General features: G+C 47.6%; 7 protein-coding genes across 7 annotated transcripts; 3 read left to right on the top strand and 4 right to left on the bottom strand.

Moving 5' to 3' along the window:
• Positions 1-149: 149 nt before the first annotated feature.
• HRG_05308 (mitochondrial import protein) lies at positions 150-906 on the bottom strand (the record flags this gene model as incomplete). The annotated part of the gene is made up of 2 exons (XM_044863779.1): positions 150-253; positions 312-906. 2 exons carry the CDS (start codon positions 904-906, stop codon positions 150-152), a joined length of 699 nt encoding a protein of 232 aa, XP_044720311.1.
• Positions 907-1,734: 828 nt separating this feature from the next.
• On the bottom strand, positions 1,735-2,235 carry HRG_05307 (electron transfer DM13 domain-containing protein; the record flags this gene model as incomplete). Its single annotated transcript, XM_044863778.1, has 1 exon — positions 1,735-2,235. One exon carries the CDS (start codon positions 2,233-2,235, stop codon positions 1,735-1,737), a length of 501 nt encoding a protein of 166 aa, XP_044720310.1.
• Positions 2,236-3,115: 880 nt separating this feature from the next.
• HRG_05306 (ferric reductase NAD binding domain-containing protein) lies at positions 3,116-4,855 on the top strand (the record flags this gene model as incomplete). Its single annotated transcript, XM_044863777.1, has 2 exons — positions 3,116-3,242; positions 3,309-4,855. 2 exons carry the CDS (start codon positions 3,116-3,118, stop codon positions 4,853-4,855), a joined length of 1,674 nt encoding a protein of 557 aa, XP_044720309.1.
• Positions 4,856-5,216: 361 nt separating this feature from the next.
• On the bottom strand, positions 5,217-6,205 carry HRG_05305 (3-carboxymuconate cyclase; the record flags this gene model as incomplete). The annotated part of the gene is made up of 2 exons (XM_044863776.1): positions 5,217-6,137; positions 6,194-6,205. The coding sequence occupies 2 exons, from the start codon at positions 6,203-6,205 to the stop codon at positions 5,217-5,219; spliced, it is 933 nt and encodes a 310-aa protein (XP_044720308.1).
• Positions 6,206-7,695: 1,490 nt separating this feature from the next.
• On the bottom strand, positions 7,696-9,116 carry HRG_05304 (lipase (class 3) domain-containing protein; the record flags this gene model as incomplete). The annotated part of the gene is made up of 3 exons (XM_044863775.1): positions 7,696-8,584; positions 8,654-8,978; positions 9,059-9,116. 3 exons carry the CDS (start codon positions 9,114-9,116, stop codon positions 7,696-7,698), a joined length of 1,272 nt encoding a protein of 423 aa, XP_044720307.1.
• Positions 9,117-10,936: 1,820 nt separating this feature from the next.
• HRG_05303 (taurine catabolism dioxygenase tauD, tfdA family domain-containing protein) lies at positions 10,937-11,833 on the top strand (the record flags this gene model as incomplete). Its single annotated transcript, XM_044863774.1, has 2 exons — positions 10,937-11,635; positions 11,690-11,833. 2 exons carry the CDS (start codon positions 10,937-10,939, stop codon positions 11,831-11,833), a joined length of 843 nt encoding a protein of 280 aa, XP_044720306.1.
• Positions 11,834-12,961: 1,128 nt separating this feature from the next.
• On the top strand, positions 12,962-13,525 carry HRG_05302 (uncharacterized protein; the record flags this gene model as incomplete). The annotated part of the gene is made up of 1 exon (XM_044863773.1): positions 12,962-13,525. The coding sequence occupies one exon, from the start codon at positions 12,962-12,964 to the stop codon at positions 13,523-13,525; it is 564 nt and encodes a 187-aa protein (XP_044720305.1).
• Between the last annotated feature and the right edge of the window lie 6,284 nt (positions 13,526-19,809).

The raw sequence follows: 19,809 nt of genomic DNA, 5'->3' as shown, positions 1-19,809 counted from the left end.
ATATGAACGTTGCAAACGTAACATGTAGCCTTTCATATACCACCTTATCCTCCTCGCGCCTGTTGATTCCTCGAGCTCACCATGCGGAAAGACCGGTTTGTTGGGGCTGCGCTGCGTGCTTCCTGACACGCAGTTTACCGGCGTCGATCCTAGACAAAGTTGGCCGTCTTCTTCTTGTTAAAGGCCCGCTGGTCCTTGAGCCACCTCCGGTAGCCCAGCACGCTCTGAATCTTTTCGCCGTAAAAGTCGGGGACTGCAGAGTCATGTCAGTCTATGGCGGCAACAGGGCCAGGGTGGGAATGCGGGGGTACCTGGGTTTCCGGCACTCGAGTTGGAGGGGTCGACGCGGTTCTTCTTGACGCGAGCAAAGAATTCGCTCTCCTTGTCCATCATCTGGACCTTGAGGCGGCGGTTGAGGATGTAAAAGACCTGGTTGCCGAGGCTGGGCCCGACGAGCCAGCCCATGCCGGCGCAGGCGAGCGTCATGAGGCCGAGGGTGAAGAAGGGGTCGAGAGGGACCTGCATGACGAGGGGCTCGGCCAAGCCGGTGGAGACGAGGATGGCGCCGCCGGCACCGCCCATCAGGCCGCCGGCGACGGAAAAGGCAATCTGGATGCGGCGACGGCGGAGACGGAGCTGGAAGAAGGAGTTCCAGTCGAGGGCGGGCTTCGATGCCGAGGCTGAGGCTTGCTTGGCGAAGCACCGGGCTGCGGGAACGGGGCGCGCTGGCAGGGGCGTCGGCTTGGGTCTGAGGGCCCAGCGGCGGGAGACTGTTGGGTCACATGCCGGTCTCTGGCGCGGCGGAGGCTGTGCGAAGCAGGTCGAGAAGGAAGCCTTGGGACAGGCTCGGACAAGGCTCTGCTGGGGGGGCCAGCGCATGGCGAGCGTCCTAAACGCCGACGACATGGCGTCGCAGTGGTGAGAGAAGCGAGAGGCGCAGGCGAGTCAGCGGAGCATCGGGAGGGGCCGCGGCGGGCGGGGGCAGATCGGAGGTTGAGGATGGATGAAGCCGTTGAAAATCGTCAGGAAAAGGCGGCGGCGCCTAAGCTCGGGTGGGGGGTCTCACACAAGGTACGGGGCGACTTGCGGACGAGACGGGCCGTCGTCCATGTACCTCACGGCTCGCTGCTGTAAAATCGTATCTCCGATCCGGCCCGCCTCGACCCGACTTTTGCATAACTAATTGATAAATCGCTTCCTGGTGCTATTTTGTCGGGCTTGAAAAAAAGGTACTTTGTATTGTGACTTATTGACTCTTCACTCTTTTTACCATCTGCAACCAACCAACTCTTCCCTGGTTCAACCAAACTCTGAAAGAGTCCGTCGTCGCAGCTAAGATTTAAGTTATGGGTCACCACTTTGTATGCTCTTGTATGGGCAACAACAACAGTCCTTGTCACTGTTGACGCGTAAGTGGTGCTTCTAAATTGCTAGCAGTTAAAGTGCGTCCCGACAAGGGTGCGCGCAGTCTGGGCTCTCTGTCATTTCCCCACAAACAACTCCGAGACGTCTACTTCCATCTTCAGCTACTGGTGGAAGAAACTGCTTAATCCTCCACCCCTTCCTAGGGCTACTGCAGCTAGAGAAACATCAACAGCAACATAATTCACAGTCCGTCTAACAGGTTCAACTCATCTTGCTTTCTACTGGCCATGCTATGTTCCCCCCGCCACCGCGGTCCCCTGGATACAAAAAAACCAATTGCTACAAACAAACGCAAGAACTTGCATACAATTACAAAGCAAGGCACAATGCGGCCACCAGCAAGCCCGCCGCAGCCACCGGATAGCCGCTCGACCTGCCCGATGTCGCGGCTCCCTTCATCTTCTGCCCGTCCGAGCTCGAGCTCGCCTTCCCGTCCTTGGTCAGTGTGGCCTGGCCAAAGTTGGCGTTGAGCTTCTCGCACCACAAGCCGACGACGGAGAAGTCGGCCGCTGTCTTGCCCGCGTCCAGCTTTATAGTGTTCGAGTCGCCCGCGGCGGGTTTGGTGACCTGCTCGTTGTTGATGCGGAACCCCGACGGCAAGTTGTCCGTCGTCGAGCCCCACCAGTACAGAGCCGGCGCAGATGCATCCTTGAGCTTGTAGTCGGATATCATGAGCGTCGTGTTGTCGACTACTTTGACGGTGCCGCCGAGTCCGCCGTCAAGGGACGAGAGGGTGCCTGACCAGCCGGCTTCCGCGGCTACGGCAGCGTATGGGAGGAGGGAGAGAATTGCGGCGGCCTTTAAAAGCATGGTGTCCCAGTTGAGCTCGAGGCAACCCGATGGAGTAGAATTCGTAACTTGTGGGACCCTGTAGGGGAAAGGATATCCTTCCAGCGCAATGGAGATGATGTATCGGCTTGAGTCGAGAGTCATTTGGCTGTCGGAGTAACCCCTTTATAACAAAAACCGCCACCGCCCAAGATCTGTTGATGCCAACGCCGATGCGAAGCGCCCAAGAGTCGTATTGGCTGTTTGATTCCACATCCGCTCGGACGCAGTCGTCGTGCCGGCAGATTCAGAGCAGCCTTCCATTGGCGCGTCTCACGACCGGACGCGGCTGTGCATAATATTGACCTTTCCCGCCGAGATCAGCACGACGACGACGCTTGTAAGCAGCGGCGCATGCGCACTATGGAATCATCTTCGTCGGGGCGGTTGGACGTAGGCCTACGCCGGAGACGAACCAAAAGGCTATTGCTAGTGACCATGTGCCAGCGACCCCCTGCAAGGATCAAAGACAGGCTATTTGATGGGCGTTGTCACTGAGACATGGTTTGGAATCAACTAGCACTGGCCCCTGGTGCCTTAGCGCAGCGGTCAAGTGGCAGCGACTCCATACACTTTCAAGATTTCGTACAGAGATGCCATATTCTCCGGGTGCTTGTTTGAAATCATCAGTGACACAGCCCCTTCTTCCGTCAGAGTCTGTCAAATCTTGGGCTATCTTTTCTTCAGCGGCGACGAGGATCATGGCCATGGACATTTCTAGCACTCTTTATAAAGTGCAGGACAAGACACGCTCCCAACTGCGTCCATGTCAACATCAATATAGCGAAACAACTGCCTTTATACTCAGTCCCTATTGCCTCCACGTGCACGGAGACTTCACCCTCGCAGGCCTTGATGCAACATGGTCAACCCCATCATCCAGGATCAATACACCGCCGCCAGGGCCTATTTCGCCTCGGTGGTTGGCATTCTTTTCGTCGAGAGCCTGCTCCGGCTCCCAGCGTACCTCGGTCTCAAGTATCGGCGCGGTGAGTGACTGACTGCCTCGTATGGGGCGTCGTCGCAACGATGGCCGTATCGCTCATTGTTCTCAGGTCGACCAAGGCGCGGGCACGGCCTGCCACACTGGAAGCTCACTGTCCTCGTCCACAAGCTTCTCACCCAGCCGCTGCCGGTCCCCTCCGTAACCGACTGGCATGTCGCCGACCTGATTCGCTTCCTCGTCTTTGTCGCACTTAACGTCGTCTTCGGGCTAAACGATAACAACTACACGACCGACTATAAGCTATACGGCTGGCTGACCATTGCCAACGGTGGACTGGCACTGCTCATGGCTGCACGCACCAATCTATTTTCAATCTTGCTGCGCATCCCAAGCCCCGTCCTGCTGCAGTACCATCGCTGGGCCGGCATCGCTACCGTGGCCCACGCAACAGCGCACTTCTCCTACAACACAATGCACTACCTCCGTACCGCCCAGATCGCGACAAGCTTCGCCAATTCCCGGATCCGCATTGGCCTTGTGGCCTGGCTGAGCCTGGTCGTCATCCTCCTTACGGCGCTGCCCGTTGTGCGCCGCCGGGGCTTCGAGGTCTTCTACTACGCCCACGCTCTGTTCTTCGTCTTCATGGTCGGGGCACTAATCCACACCACAAACGGGCCCGAATTCCTGCTGCCCGGCTTCTCTCTCTGGGTTGTCGATCGAGCCATCCGCTTCGCCTATAACTTTCGGCGTATTGAGGTGCTAAGCGTTAGACATTACGAGGGGAATGTCACCAAATTCAAGGTCAAGGGCATCAGGACGAGCCACCCCGGACAGGTCGTATGGGTCCAGATTCCTAGTGTCTCATTCTTGAACTGGCATCCATTCACCGTCGCGACCGAGCCAGGAGAGACCAACGGGCTCGCCTCGATTGCGGTCAGGGGTCTCGGTCGATACACAAAGGGGGTGCAGCATGCCGACGACGACGGCGAATACAAGGGCGACGCCGGCGACGCCGGCGACGGAGCAGACCGTCAGAGAACAGCCGCCACGGCTAGCGAGTTAAAGATGCGTCTTGACGGCCCCTACGGCGTTGGCCGGACACAATGGGGTGAACTGCCGGTGGCGGTTCTAGTTGCCGGCGGCATCGGAATCACTCCGGCCATCAGTATCGTGTCGCATCTAGTCAAGAAAGCCGTCCCCTCGAACGGAGGCAACGGTTTACCCGCACCGGGAGCCCCTGCCGTCCCGCATATCCATCTGCTCTGGGTTGTCAAGGAGACATGTCATATAGAGTGGTTCGAGGATGAGCTGCGTCAACTGCACGCTTTGTCTTCGCAGGATCACGTACTCGCCACCCTTGATATCGCCATTTACACTACCGCCAGCGCGAGCTCAACACTTGACCCCCCACAACGCCCAGGGGAGCCGGACGAGATACGTGAGGCTAAGCCTGTATTGGACCCGTGGACCGTCAACACCGGGAGACCGGATGTGATGGCCTGGTTCGACCAGGTGAAGCAAGCACGCGCTGGAATGGATGCTGCGGTGAACGTGTGTGGTCCGAGGACTCTGGTTAACGAGGTGCGAAAGGCAGCCGTCGCGGCAAGCTGGGAGAAGGGGCTGTTTCACGTTGAAGAGGAGATTTTCGAGTTATAGAGATGTAAGCCGTAACGGGACCCAAGTACGACACCTCAGGTTATACTCATAGCTAGGCTCCAAATGCGGTCTCCTGAGGAGGCGGAAGCATGTGGTGAAGCTCCCCGCCTCCTTGTAATTTGGCTCTGAACTATATACATGTAGCCTTACTAGTATGTTAGGGAAAGACAGATGTTGCAAGTAGAGATGGCACGCATACTGAAGAGCTGTCTGGACCCGCTTGCGATATTATTCGTGACCCCTTCGTCTCTATTTGGAGACAAGTTTTGCTGCCTCAGCGCCAGTCTGATAGCCTTTTCAGCTCCACTCAGCCATAAATCGCCGGCTCGATCCGATGAGTCTGAAAACCGAAGCTTGAAATTCAATCCATAACGACCATTCCCTGAGAGACGGCGCCGGCGCCCAAAGCTCCTGCATCAAAACGCTGAATGGCCTCTGCCTTCTGGCCTCCACCTCCGGCATTCATCACCAGTATCTGCGTGTTTGTCTTCCCATCACCCGGCGCCAGGACATAGACAAAGTTTCCCACGGCCTTCAGGTCAATCATCCCAGTCGCCCCCGTCGACGACAAGTCCACAGTTTGCACGATGCTCGCATCCTTGAGGCTCATCTCTACAAGCTTTGGTACCCCCACGTCCGTCACAAAGGCGGTATTCCGGACCGGGGAAATGGTCACCCAGCAGGTGGCTTTTTGCCCGTCAATGGGCTGTGCGGCCACCAGCGATCCCTGGCCATTGGCGCCAACAGAGAGGATGGCCCCGCCAAAGGAGGCGTCGGTTGCAAAGATGTTGGATGTCTTGGGGATTGGCAGAGAGCCAAAGAGGACGGCGGTGCCTTTTGGGGAGCTGCGCACGTCCTGCCGGGATAGTGCAGTAGCGGACATGGACTTTTGAGTAGGAAATGCCGAGAGGAACCCGGTGTTGTTCTTATCCGGGTCGCCTTTGACCGTGGCAAAGAGCACGCTTTCGTCATTGGACCAGAAGACCTGAGATACAGTGTTTGTCGGTCCGACGGGCGGAGTAGACTGCTTCAACTCGAACTCCCGGAGCTGGTCCATCTTGCCAATGCCGGTTTGAGCATCGAAGTTGGCGCATGAGATGCCGGCTGCAGCACCAGTTGCACCAACACATACCATGGCGTTCTTGGCCGAAGCAGCAACGGTGTTTGTGAACTCTCCAGGGACTGCCGCAGGCTTGCCCACGAGAGCCAGCTGTGAGGGATTTTGCGGGTTGATGGCAAACATGGAGACTGTGTTGGACCCGGCGTTGACCGCAAAGAGGTGCTGTCCAAACCATCAGCCATGTCCGCAGCATTGCCATGAAGAAGATGGCGACTCACATTTCCTGCCATGCTCAGAGAAGACTGGCTTACAAGCCCATCTTTTGCCGCCGGTGCCTTAGTAGCGCCATCAATAGAGACGGAACCCCGTCCACCGGTAGACGTGCGAGTCCCCCCGGAGAGCTTTCCATCGGCGCCAATGGGCACCGCGACAACCGCATTCTCACCATTGTTGGTCATGAAATACACAGCCTTTCCCACCTGCGCTGACGCAGAGCCTCCGTTTCCGCGGGGCCTTGCCAAAGCCCCGAGGGGGAGCGCGAGGAGCGCGAGCAAGACTGAGGTAATGGGTGGACAGGGCATTATGCGATCTGAAGAAATGAATTAAGGCGAGATTAACTATCGTCAACTGTTGTAAATTAGCGTTTTGAAATTAGGGGGAAAAGAAGCGGTGAATAATTCGTGGGTAAATTTTTCTTTTGGATTTATCATTCGATCAGTTATATATATATATATGCTTCCCATTTGTGCTCGCTGATGTTGTGCAGACTTGGGCTGCCCCCCATGGATGCCTCCTCGCGCGGCGGCGAGCACATCTTTGGAATCACTTTCGACATCCTTCAACTCCAGCGTGATTACATCTTTGGAATCATTCTCGCCATAGATACAAAGCCTACGTCCTGTGGAGGGGTTCCGCGGGCCAAGTTTAGCGGTCTGACGTGAGATGAAACATAAGACTGGATTCGCGTTTAGGAACTGGAGGAGTATGAGGCCCGAAACACGGCCTGGGACAGTGGCGCAAGACACAAGGGAGCGCCAAGAGGAACATCAATCCTTCCTGTCAAAAGGTTCCGGTCAAATGAAATCGGCGGGAGGGGCAAGACGGGATCTCAAAAATGTCGTTAGGGTAAAAATCAGGGCAATGGGGGCAGGTCTGGTTAATAACAGGCCCAACGTGGTGCGTGTAGTCTCGTCGCAGCTACAATCGTAGGTTCTGGCAGATACAGGCAAAGATACTTGGAAGACCAGATGGTTGGATCGTAATTAATTTAATTAGCGTCCCGACACGGGAATACCTGGCAAGTTTGTTGTGCCCCCGACTTCCAGCAAAATGTCAGCAAAGTAATTATGGTTCCGCCGTGAGACCATTCATGCCGCCCGCACAAGCGCCCATACTCGCCGAGCTCCGGGCCACCGCTTCTGTCCAAGAAGCAGCCTCTCTGTCGTCGCTCGGAGTACTGGCTGTCGAAAACTGCACTGAGAGCTAGAGCGATGGAACAGCCGTCGGCAGTGCACTTTACCCCTGTTGACAACGGGCGTTGACGCAGCCACGGCCATCCCTGTACCCTCGAAAACGATAACTTTCCAACTTGAGGTGAACGGGGTTTTTTTTAACGACTCTGATATTCAAAGCTAAGAACCACAAACTTTTGGTCGCCGTCTTTGTCCGCCGCCGCCACATACCACCAGATCAAGTCTTCAGCGCGGAATTGTGATTGACCTACTCCATCCATCCATTCTCATTAGTAAACGTGCTCGAAAAGAGCCAACTGGATATAGCCTCAAGCCTCGGGCTCGGCAATGGAGCCGCGGTCCTTGTCGCACTCGATCTCGTCACGGTCCTCGTCCTTGGGCTCGCCCTGTCCGGTCAGGCGCACCGTGCACCGGCACTTGGCCGCATCTTCGAGGCGCTTGATGCCCACCGGCTGACACGACTCACCTTCCTCGGACTTGCAAGAGTTGACACAGGCCTTCTTGGCCGCCGCATCCTCAAACTCGTCTCTGAGGCTCTTGTCCAACATCTCATGCTCCTCTGCAGTAAGCTCCTCATCCTCTTCTTCCTCTGTCCTTGCTTTTTTGTCGCCGCATGGATTGAAATTCTTCTTGTTGGGATCGACGTTAGCGTACACCCGGTGGTGCTCGACGCTGCAGGTGAGAGCGTCGAGTGGTCCCGAAAAGCCAAAGAGAGATTTGTCCTTGATGCAGGTGCTAAACTGGTTTACACGATGACGCTCGAAGTTTGCATCGTAGGGGTTTCCCGTCTTGGAGAAGCCGTCCTTGTACCAGTACTGAGGGAAGATGTGATCGTACCGGTTGCGCAGAAACCAGCGAAACCTGCCGAGCCCTGCAAGCGGGATCGCCACCACGGCGTCGTTCTGGTTGGCGATGCGGAAGTTGGTGCCTTGGTTTTGATTCTCGACGAACCGGGCAAACTGACGATTGCCCACGCGCGGCGAGCCGTAAGTGTAGAGGTCGCAGTTGTGCCCGCGCTTTCGAAGGTAGGCGCTCGCGACTGTGGCCACGGCTCCACCGAGCGAGTGGCCAGTGACGACGACCTTTGTGTACCCTTTCTTGTCTTTGAGAGTCTGCACCGCCTTCAAGACGTCTGTCTTTACGCTGGAAAAGGCAGCCCGGAAGCCGTTGTGCACTTGGCAGTCCTCGCAGAGCTCTCTGCGGCAACATGTCAGATCATCGATCAAAGCGGCGGTGCAGGGAGCTTACGTATCATCGTCGCCAAACTTGGTGTCCCCCATGGTAAAGTAGAGATCGGTGAGAACATCCTTGGCCGTCGTGGTTCCCCGAAAGGCGACAATGATGGTCTGCTTGACGGGGTCCCTGGCGACGTAGCCCGAGACACCGTACTTTTCAAAGTCCAGTAATTTACGCGAGTTGAACTCCTTGAACGTTGTTGTCGTGTTGACGAGATCGAGGCATGCGCCGGGGTCCTGGTTCTCGCACACCGAGTGCTCCGCGGGCCCGTCTGTAACGGATGGGCAGTATGCCGCTTCAGAGTACTCCGAATAGAGTCGGAAGTTGGCCTTGAGCTCCTGATCTGGCGAGAGTCCTGCTTGTGCATGTGCGTCAGCAACACTAGACACCCCAATATATGCGAGGAGCGGTTGAGAGACAGAAGTGGTAACCAACCTTGGGACAACGCGGATGAGGCCAACAAGGAAAGTCTGAAAACATGAGGGGGCCGCATTTTGCCAGAATTTTGCTCTTCTGACACTTGAATACGAGGAGTCGGGGCTGGCTGAGCATCAAGAAAAAGGAGAACGAAGCTCAGCAGACTTATATATAAATCAGCATTGACCAAAGCAGGAGGTTAAGTAGCGTAAATGCCTTTGCCAACTGAAGAAGATACGTGAGGCAATGCTGTGTCCAAGGGTAGCCCAAGGACTTGGGCTCCGCCTCATCTCCATCAGAGAAGCATATCCCCGCGGGATTTTGGAATTGAATTGCTACCAGAGACTGGGAGCTCCGTGGCTTCTGGTATTGAAAATCTTTCAGTCGGGGTTTTGTCGTGTTGGGAGGGCCGCTAACAAAGCCGAACCCTGTGTGCGAGTAAGGGTGCAAAGACGCGAAGCAACCCTTCCCGCTCAACAGGACAACCAGTTGACAGCGACAATTTATCACGGACCGAGGGATCCATCGGATGAAATGCGTAAGGTGGGTTAGCTGGCTTAGTTGACGTTTATTAAGGGGCCAAGCTCATTTTGCCGAGGCAGACTAACCTTGTTTCTTGAAGGCGAAGCAGCCGTCGAGTCTAGGCTACGCTCGGTAGCCTTAACAGGTAACAAGTGCCGGACCAATGACAGACTTAAAAGACGTTGATCACCGGGGATGACATCCAAGCACGTGTGTATCATGACTCATGCCTTGCTTGGATGCCTCGTCACGTCTGCATAGCCTACCAACAGAGTCCACTGTTTTCATGCGGTAATGCACCGCCACGTGGTTGGTGGCCCATGACTCTTGGCTACAAGCAAGGACCCATAGGGGAATCTTTAAGCTTAAGCCAAACTAGCGGAGGTAACGTTAAGACGAAGCTTGGGCTACTTAGCCAAGGCTAACGGAGAGTGAGGTCGCTTCCCAACAGGGTCGCTCATCTCTAGTCGCCCTACAGCCGCCGCCTAGGAAGTTGCTTACCAGTTAAATACCGTCCCTAAGCAGTGTAACCATCCATTTCCGATGATTTATATCTACAGCACAATTGCAGACTCATGTTATTCACTCTAAAACAAGCAAATTTTCACAACGTTGTTCGAAAGTACAGCCTCAAAGCACTAAAGATGCGCGTATTATCGTTGGCGATGACCAGTCACGTCGTGGGCAAACAGAGACTTACAACAGACCCCAGAAACTCGGTTTACAGTGAAACATATTAAGAGCTGCGACGGGCAACCTGACACCAGACAAGGGAGCCAAGCTCGATAATGACAATAGTTCGGCACGCTGATTGGTTCACTCTTTATCACAATATATACTTATCTCAGATCTCTTCTTGGGTCTTCTCACGCCGCCTTTCATCAATCTTGTAGGGCTGCCGCTTTAAATACTGAGGGCAGGCTCCTTTTGTCAACAGGAAGCGCTCGAGAAACTGTGCTCTAATAGATCACACTTCGTCGGGTTCCCGGTTTTGACTGCTGGAGAACCCTCGCGTCATATCGTTTATCCCCATCTGAATGTTATCACTCATCGTGCTGAGGCTCATTTGACTTTTTGCCTGCCAACGACAGTTTGCCATGAACAGAGCACCTTCTAGCTGAACCGATATGGGCTTGCGCGATCTTATCGCCTGTGATCCTTCGCTACTAGCTGACGCGAGCCCCCTGACATGAAAGTCGAATCGATCTAGAAGCCGGCTTCACCACCCAGAAGCGGCAACGTCTGCATTCGCACCAAGCCCAGGAGCATGCCACCGCGCCTGCGAACGAGTTGAATCAGGGCCCCCAGATCCTGTAGTCCCAGGTAGCAAGAGAGTAGAACTTTGCTCTAGCACTACATGAACCAATATCCGATATGGCAATCCGGCAACCCATCCACCCTCCATCGGACCCTACTCTCACCAGACTTCTCTCCGACGACGCCTGGCACGTAGCCTTTGCGCGAAAATTTGGCGAGCCCGATGTTTCGGCCGTCATTGTCAAGCCCGGGGCCGAGTATCGACTGGCGCCTCACAGTGAGCTCACCGATGTGGGAAACATTGACGATGACGAACGTGTGGCCTCCAAGAATAGAGTGAGGCACCAGATCGGCCGGGGAAACGACCTCTTCCACGTCGATTGCTCCTACAATGCGCGCCGAGCTGGATACTCGATCCTCCGCGCCCACCAACTGCCGCCCAAGGGAGCCGGCGGAAGGACGGAGTTTGCCGACACGAGAACAGCGCCCGAGGGCCTGGACAATGCGACCAAAGAGATCAGCAAAGACCACGTGCTATGCCATTTGGTGGTGCATAGCAGACAGCTGGGTGCGCCCGAATGCGATCTCTTCAAGAGCAGGGAAGCCGAGGACCACACTATGGCCCGGCACAGGCTGGTGCAACTACACGAGCTGAGCAGGCGCACGAATCTTTACATCGCGGCGCACGCGCACCATGTCGATGGATGGTCCAAGAAAGAAAGCCAGCCGGTGATTGACGATCTGCTCCGGCACTCCAGCCAGGACCAGAATATCTTCATCGTCGACTGGGAAGACAACGGGGATCTTGTTATATGGGTAAGCAAAAGAAGAGACTCGCTCAACCTTTGCTCGTTCGACTCACGCGTCTAGGATAACACGTGCGTGATGCGTAAGGCCCCTGGAAGCGGCTTCGAGGGCAACCATGTCCGCGACATGAGGGCGACGGCCGTGTACGACGACTGGTCGAGCGCTTGTGGGCTGAATTGGAAACATTGTGAAGGGTGTATAGCTTGACGTATGGTGTTGAAACAAATGATCTGCCAATTCCACCGTGGACTGCGTGTTACTCTGCATATGCATGGAGATACAACTGAGCCATTGCACAGTCCACCTTGACCTTGAATTCTCAGCGTCAACCGGGGACAGTTTCGATAATGCCCGCTTGAATAAAAAGCCTTAACCGACACATTCTGGTATGGCCCTTTTCGAGGCCGGTTGTGGCCTCGGAAGTAAAAATCCTCCCTTGATTAGTTCGCCACAGGCCTGGCGCACCCTGGTTTCCTGGCCTTGCCGACCGTCCCGAGCTCGGCGAGGGGATCCATTGGATGAGATTGAGGTGACCATCTGGAGACCACCAAGCGTCCTTGACGCCACTTGTACTTACAGACAAGCGCTGGACTTGAATCACAAGGGCGAACGGCGAATAGACAATGAGCTTGACCTGACGCAATGGGAAGCGGAGCTGAATAGCCATGCCGCAGATGAGCTTGTTCCATCTAGGTTGTCACGGTAGGAGAGGCCGTGTCGGCATATTACGTAGTGAAGGGCAATCTTGCGTTCGATTTTGGCATTCCAAGAAAACATTAGATTGGATCGACATGGGCAAGTCAGACCTCATAGCCTGCAGTTTACTCAAGGGGGAAAGCGTTGCCTAGAGCTGTGCCGTGTCTCAGATATAAAGTGCTCACTGCATACGTATGTAGTGGCGGGTTGTCGACATAACTCGGCCTTTGGGTATGTGCTTGATCGACGAGCCGAGACGCCAACCCACTCAGAAGGCCAAAAGGCTCCTAGCATGTCTGATATTCCGTCAGAATGCTCCAACCCCGGAGTATACTTGCTTGATTGTTTCGAGCGTCATAGCCAACCTCGAAGTAGCGCCATTCTTGTCCGGCCTGCAGTTGTCTTGGAAAGCTGAAAGTCCTCGCGCTTGTTGAAGAATCCTCCCCTCTGTTTGCTGGCCGCACAAAGGCATGGGAAAACGCCTCCCAGATATGTAGCACACTCGTCCATGTCGGAACTCGGGCAGCCTCCACGAGTATAAAGACAGCAGACTCGCCAAGGCTCTTCTCTAACCACATCCTCATCACAGGCACCTCTTGGCTCAATTTTTCCTAGGCAAGCCCGGATCTCTTCAACAATATGCAATTCAAGTCTTTCATCTTGACGGCCGCCTTCGTGGCCGGCGCCGTTGCCAACCAAAATGCCGAATCCGAGCTCCAGTCCTTGACCGCCGAGCAGCTTGGCGCCATGTCGAATGAAGAAGCCACATTCAAGTGCGGCAAACTGTGTGGCAACATCTGCAAGCGCGATCTCGGAGAGGTCGAGAAGATCTCCGAGAACCAGGCCCCGGCTTGCATCATCTGCAAGCATTTCGCCGAGAAGACGTGCGGGCCGCCGCCTGAGCCTCCCAAGCACAAGAAATGCCGCGAGGGTGATCGGGAGTGCTGCCGCCGCCGCGGCGGTCGCAACTGCGGCTCTCCCTCGCCGCCTCCGCCGCCTCCCCCTCCTCCGTGCCGCCCCGGCAGGCCCGGCTGTGATGGTGGCCGACCTCCTCACCCGCATCCTCACCCGCATCCCCACCCGCATCCCCACCCACCGTGCCGCCCAGGCAGCCCCGACTGTGGAGGTGACGAACCCCCGTCGCCGCCTCCGTGCCGCGGTCGTGATTGCGGAGATGGAGACGGCCCTTACGATGACAACTAAGGGAAGGACACCTGTCATATCGCGCACACTTGGCTCGCAAGTTGAACGTTCCGCCGGATAGGTTGCCTGAAGAGCCAGAGACTGGATGTTGCCTGGACTTTGAAGTTCGATGTCTGTCACCGAGCCCGGTAACGGTGTCTTCCAGCGCCCGCTTCATGTGCTGATGAAGATTACGAGGGATGGCTCGGTTTTATTTACCATTTAGCTGCCTCAAGCAATTCACTCCCGTTAACTACTTGCCTTTACACCATCTCCATGACTGTTCCCCCCTGAGTCTTAAACCTTGTACCAAGGAGTTTTTTTTAGGATTCCAGCCCAATGCTATCACAGTGACGTGATAGAGCAGCAAGCCCAAAGACACCAGCACGAAGTCAATATCTCCCGTCAATGAATACACCTGACTTATCGGTCCAACTTATACTCTCTCCCCTATAGCGCGTAATATAACGCAGATTGACCAGTCACTCTAGTTGGATGGCCTAGAAGGGAAGAATATGCGGGAATGTCCGCTTTGCCTTAAGGAACGTAGTGACGAAAGGTTCTTCTCAAGCAGTGGCTTAAGAGCATAGTAGAAGGTATAGGGGCTTAGAAAGGTAAATTTAGTAATGCATGTCTTGGCCTATCTATTAGGACCAGTAAGGGGCGTATATAGGTGTTAATACTATAAATAGCTAGCTAGAAGAGGGCATTAGTATATCTCTATACCTAAGTTAGTATTATAGGATAAAGGATAAATCTACTAGGTATAAGGTAGAGATAGATAGAGCTACCCTTATCCTATATACTAGATAAGTAATATTAAACTTATCTATATATAAGATAGACCTAATAGCTAGATAGTTAGAAAGGATAAGCCTTTTACTCTTAATACTTAGATGGTATGTCTTTTTTTATAAGTATTGCTAACTATATATATATATACTACTATCCGTATATTCGCCCTATTTTTAAGATACGTACCAACGCTAGCCCGCCCCGCCTATTTATACCGCGCGCGCCTAGCAAGTACCCGTACCGCCTAAATGCCCGCACCCGCGCCTACGCCCGCCCGCATATATATATAGAGGCAATAAAGGCTATATAACGTATGCCTCTTAATTTGCTTAAATAACGTATTTCCGAGCCTTAAGCTCGAAGTTATAATAATCGGCCCGTTAATTAATCCGGCTCCTCCTCTAGCCTTTACGGCTATATGGTCGGCGGCGGCGGCGCCTTAATTGCATCCTACTTAACGATCCCTCTAACGCCTAACGAAGCCGGCTGCCTTAACGAAGCCGGCGGCGCGCCCCTCCTACCGCGTCCTCCTCTTAATCCCCTTCCCCTTATATTTCCTTAAGCTAACGATGAGAGAGCACGGGCTATAGCTAAGTTTATCGATCACGTCCCGCCCCTAGCGCCTTCGAACGCTCGCGTTAAGCCGCGTTAAGCTAGCCTAACTCGAATTAAGAAGCTATAACGCCCGTATAGCTGTAATAGGCGGCCATACCTCTAGTACCGGCTATTATACCGTCTATAATACTATCTATAATGCCCTCGTTATAAGGGAACTTAGTATAAGTAGCTTATTATTATCCTTTTAGCTGCGCGAAGACCGTACTAAGGTTATAGGCAGGGATGCTAGCTAATTAAGACGGCCCGCTATAAGGGGTATATAATTTTACTAGTAAATAGAGCTATAATAAAAGTCTTAATAACACGGGCTTATATAAATCGCTATATTATACTAGTTATATCCCTTCCTTATCTTTATCGGCTGCTTATTGCCGCTAGCGGCTCCTAGTAGCTTACGTTAACTTTATAATCTTAGCTACCTAGCTTTAGAGCCTTAGTAAGCAATATAAGGCGAGCCTTTTAACTATTAGATATATTTATACTATAAAATAAGTATAAATACGTCCCTAGCTTAAAACTATTATCTTAAGCTGCTTACTTTACCGTAGGCTATATAAAGCTCCTCTATAAGGCGCTGCCGCTACTTACGCTATAAGGTTATTTATAAGTAGCTAGGCTACCTATAAAGCTATATAAGGTAGCTATTAATAAGTATAGTTTTAAGGAGGAAGGACTATATAAGTGCCCGCTAATTCCCCTTATTAATATAGTAGTTATTTCCTATGCCTACTTAAAGCTAGTTACTAATATTAACGCTACCTATCTTATTATTATACTTTATAGAGATTAATAGTATAGTAAGACGCTTAACGGGCTTATTACTAAAGTCTTACTATATTAGCTATACTTATAGCTATACTATTATCGGCCCCTAGTAAATACGCTATTTTAATTCCTTGCTTAAATAGGCTATTAAAAGGAAAAGTATAAGGGCGTTATCCTTCTAAGTAAATTAGTTAACCTAGGGGAAAGGGAGATACGTTAGCTAGAGGAATACTAGTAAAGATATCTATTTACTCTTATACCTAACCGTTAGGGGTAGGTATATTACGACCACGGTCTAGTAAACCGCGGGGGACTAGTATATATTATAAGAACACGTAATATAGGGAGTAAGGAATATTAAACGGACCGACGGGCTAATTAAGTTTAGAGCGATAGGTTACTTAAGCGGTCTAACTCTCTATAACTAGGATTATAGGATCGCTCTAGCGCTCTAGCGCTCCTAGGCAACGGGATCACCTAGTGCTCTCGGCGATCTAGGGAAGCTCTTAAGATAAATAAGGAAGGAATAGAATACTCCTTTAAATAAATAGCTCGATAGCTTTTAATATAATTATTATAATCTCTATTATAATCTTATCTTTAATTCTAATTACTTAATTACTTAGTTATAATCTATAGCTTATAACCTCTAACTTATTACTAATATAATATCTTACTTATTACTTAGACTATACCTTATTATATTAACTAATATAAACCCCTTAATAGGTTTATCCCTTAAGAATAATACTAGTCGTTATACGTTAAAAGCTCTTATTTAATATTAAACTATATTACTTTAAGTAATATCGTAACTATTAATATACTTATATAGTAAACTAGATTAACTAACTTTAAAGCTACTATATTACCTTAGGATATAATATATAAGATTATTACCCTTTAATAGGAGGTTTAGTTACTTAAGAATAAAGGAGGTAATAAATAAGTTAGGGACCTTAGAAAAGTAGTTAAACTAAAATAGCTAGGACTATTTAATAGTACTTATAATACTCTTTAAGACTTTCTTACTTAATATAAGGCCTATTACTAGTTTTACTTAATAAAACTCTTAAACTTAATTAAAAAGGTACTTTATATAGGAAATTATTTATTTAAAATAGTACTCGCTTAGTTTAAACTTATTATAAAGGACTTTCTTTATAATTAACTAGTATAATAAAATAGCGAAATAGATAAAGTCTTTACTAGTTTCTAAGGATTTAAAGAAGCTATTACTAAGGTATTTATAATAACTAACGAAGAATAAGAAGCTAAATAAAAACTTCGAGAACTTTAATAAAAGACCTTAGTATTAAACTATACTATTAAATTCTATTAAGTTACCTTAAAACTTAAATAGGACGACGAACCTATTATATTACGATTCTATAAAAGAAGTTAAGGACGAACTCTATAAGAAAGATTAACCTAATAGCCTCTTAAATACTATAGTAGTATAAATCGATAATAAATAGTATATATAACGCTAAGAAAAGAAATAAGGAAGAGGAAACTAAAACCTTTCTTATAAAAATAACTTTAGCTAATACGCTAACTATAAGAAAAGGCGCGAAATATAAATAGCCTAGGTATATATAATAAATCCTAGACTAATAGATTTAAGTATAATATAAAAAGGTAAAGGAAAGTATTTTAATTATAAGAAACTTAGATATTACTCTAAGAAATATAGATAACCTTATAAGGATAAGAAAACTTACTAAGTACTAGCTTAAGAAGGTAAGAAATAATTTAATACTACTAATAAATAGGAACTAAAGTATAAACTCCTTAGTTAAACTATATAGTATAACGATAAATATATAGTATACTTAAGTAATAAAAATAGTACTAGATAGTTCTTAAAGCTATTAAGGAGAACCCTTATAATAATATAATAAAGGGGTCCTAAAATATAGAAATAAGTTAAATTTATAGAACTAAAAGACCCTTATCTTAAAGGAGTCTCTTAAGACTAAATTAAGAAAAATAATAAACGATTCTAGGAAGATATATAAAATAAAAATTTAATAAGAGCAATAAGTAGTTTATTAATAATATAGTAAAGAAGATAAGGATATAACCCTTATACTTATAAAACTTAAATAATAACTTAAAGAGGATTAATAAAGTATTAATAATATAAGATTTAAAGAATAAGAAATACTTAGAGAAATAAAAGATAAGAACGAACTTATACTACTACCTTTACTACTAAGGGAAAATGCTATAATTAAAGAACACGCTCTATACTTTAAAAAATTTAAAGAAATACTTAAAATTAAAACTTAATAGATACCTTAAATTCTTATAGAAAACTAATAAGCTATACTAATTCGATATTAACTAGTACTATATAAAGTAGACTATATTATAGCTATTACTATAGTCGATACTATTATAGCTTTATTTAACTAAGGAAAAATTAATATAAAAAAACTATATAAGAAATAAAAAGTTATAAAACGAAAACTTAACCTTTAATATAAAAATAAAGAAAATTATAAAGTATATTATATAATTAACTATAAAGTAATATAATATAAATAATATAGTATTAAAAAATAAGAAATCTTAAATTAGCTATAAGAAATTAGTCTCTTAAGCCTTAATATAATACTATATAATAAGAATATAAAGAAATAATATTAATAATAAATTAAAGAAGAATACCTAAATAAAATAAATAAGAACTAAGTAAAAAATAAGGTACGCTATCTATAAAAGAGCTATAGACTAGTATAATATAATAAGATCTAAGGACCCTATATATAGTAATAGTAAGCTATAGTAACTATATAGTATTAGATATTTAAATCGCGGGATATTACGCGTATATACTTTTAAACTATAGTATAATAAGTAATTATATTTTACTTAAAGTTATTAATTATTACTAACTTATATAAAGAAATAAGAAAGATCTATATAAACTTATAAATATTAAAGGAAAGGCTTTTAACTATAATAATAAAATTATTAATATAGAGATTAATTACCTTAATATTAATATCTAAGGCTATAATAAATAAGTTAACTTTAATATTATAGATATTAAAGAATATAACCTTATATTAAGACTTCTATAGCTATAAGAGAGCAACTAACTAATTAACTAGAAATCTAGCTAGCTATATTAAAATAAAGATATAAGTTTCTAAGACTAGTAGATTTAAAAGAAAGTAAAATTTTATAATAATTTAGCTACTAAATAAAATAAAAGGGATAACCGTTTAAGTAAATTATTATAGGCTTTAGTAATATAAACGAAAATAGTAACTAAACTAGCGGATATAATAAAATCGATTAATAAGATCTATAAACTAACTAATTCTTTAATATCTTAATTAATAAAGAAGATCTTACTTAAAGAAGCTACTAATATACTTTTAACTACTAAGCTTTTTATTAGGTTTTCCCTTACCTTTTAGCTATTAATAGCTTTTTTATATTTTACTTCCTTTTTCTCCCTTACCTTTCTTTTTATACCTTTTTTTAGCTCTTTCTTATACTAATAGTTTTTAGCTTCTTAGATCTCTCTTATATAAAGATATCTCTAAAAACTATAAAATTAAGCTATACTTTATAATATACCCCCTTAGTAATAGCCTACCCTTTAAAAGTATAGCTAATATAGCTATTATATATAAGACTAATAATAAGATAATTATACGGTTAATTACTTTATTAATCCTTAGCTATATACTATATATACTTAAGGTATATACCCTTATTCCTATTTATAAGGAACGGTGTTCCTACTTTAAATATAGTAGCTATAATATACTCTCCTAATTATATAAGCTAATAAGTAGTATATTAATTATAGATAAAGTCCTATATTATAGAGTAAGAATCGCTCGTTATTTTATATATTATTATATATTAATCGGGTTGCTAGTTATCGTATAATCGGTAATCGAAGGAATAGAGCTAGCTTAGAATACTAGCTAAGACCTCTTAAGAACACCGGTATAACTAACCTCCTTTAAACGCGAATATTAGTAGAACTAAGACACTTCTAAATATACTTAAGGTATTACTAAATTCCTTAGTCTTAGGGCTATACGGCAGCCTAAATCTAGTCCTAAAAGGTTCTTCTATTTAGCTATAATTATCTATAT

Source organism: Hirsutella rhossiliensis, assembly GCF_020360975.1.
Source record: "Hirsutella rhossiliensis strain HR02 chromosome Unknown scaffold00005, whole genome shotgun sequence".
Lineage (NCBI taxonomy): Eukaryota > Fungi > Ascomycota > Sordariomycetes > Hypocreales > Ophiocordycipitaceae > Hirsutella > Hirsutella rhossiliensis.
The sequence above is the reverse complement of the archived record's forward strand: the minus strand, read 5'-3'. Positions and strand labels throughout refer to the sequence as shown.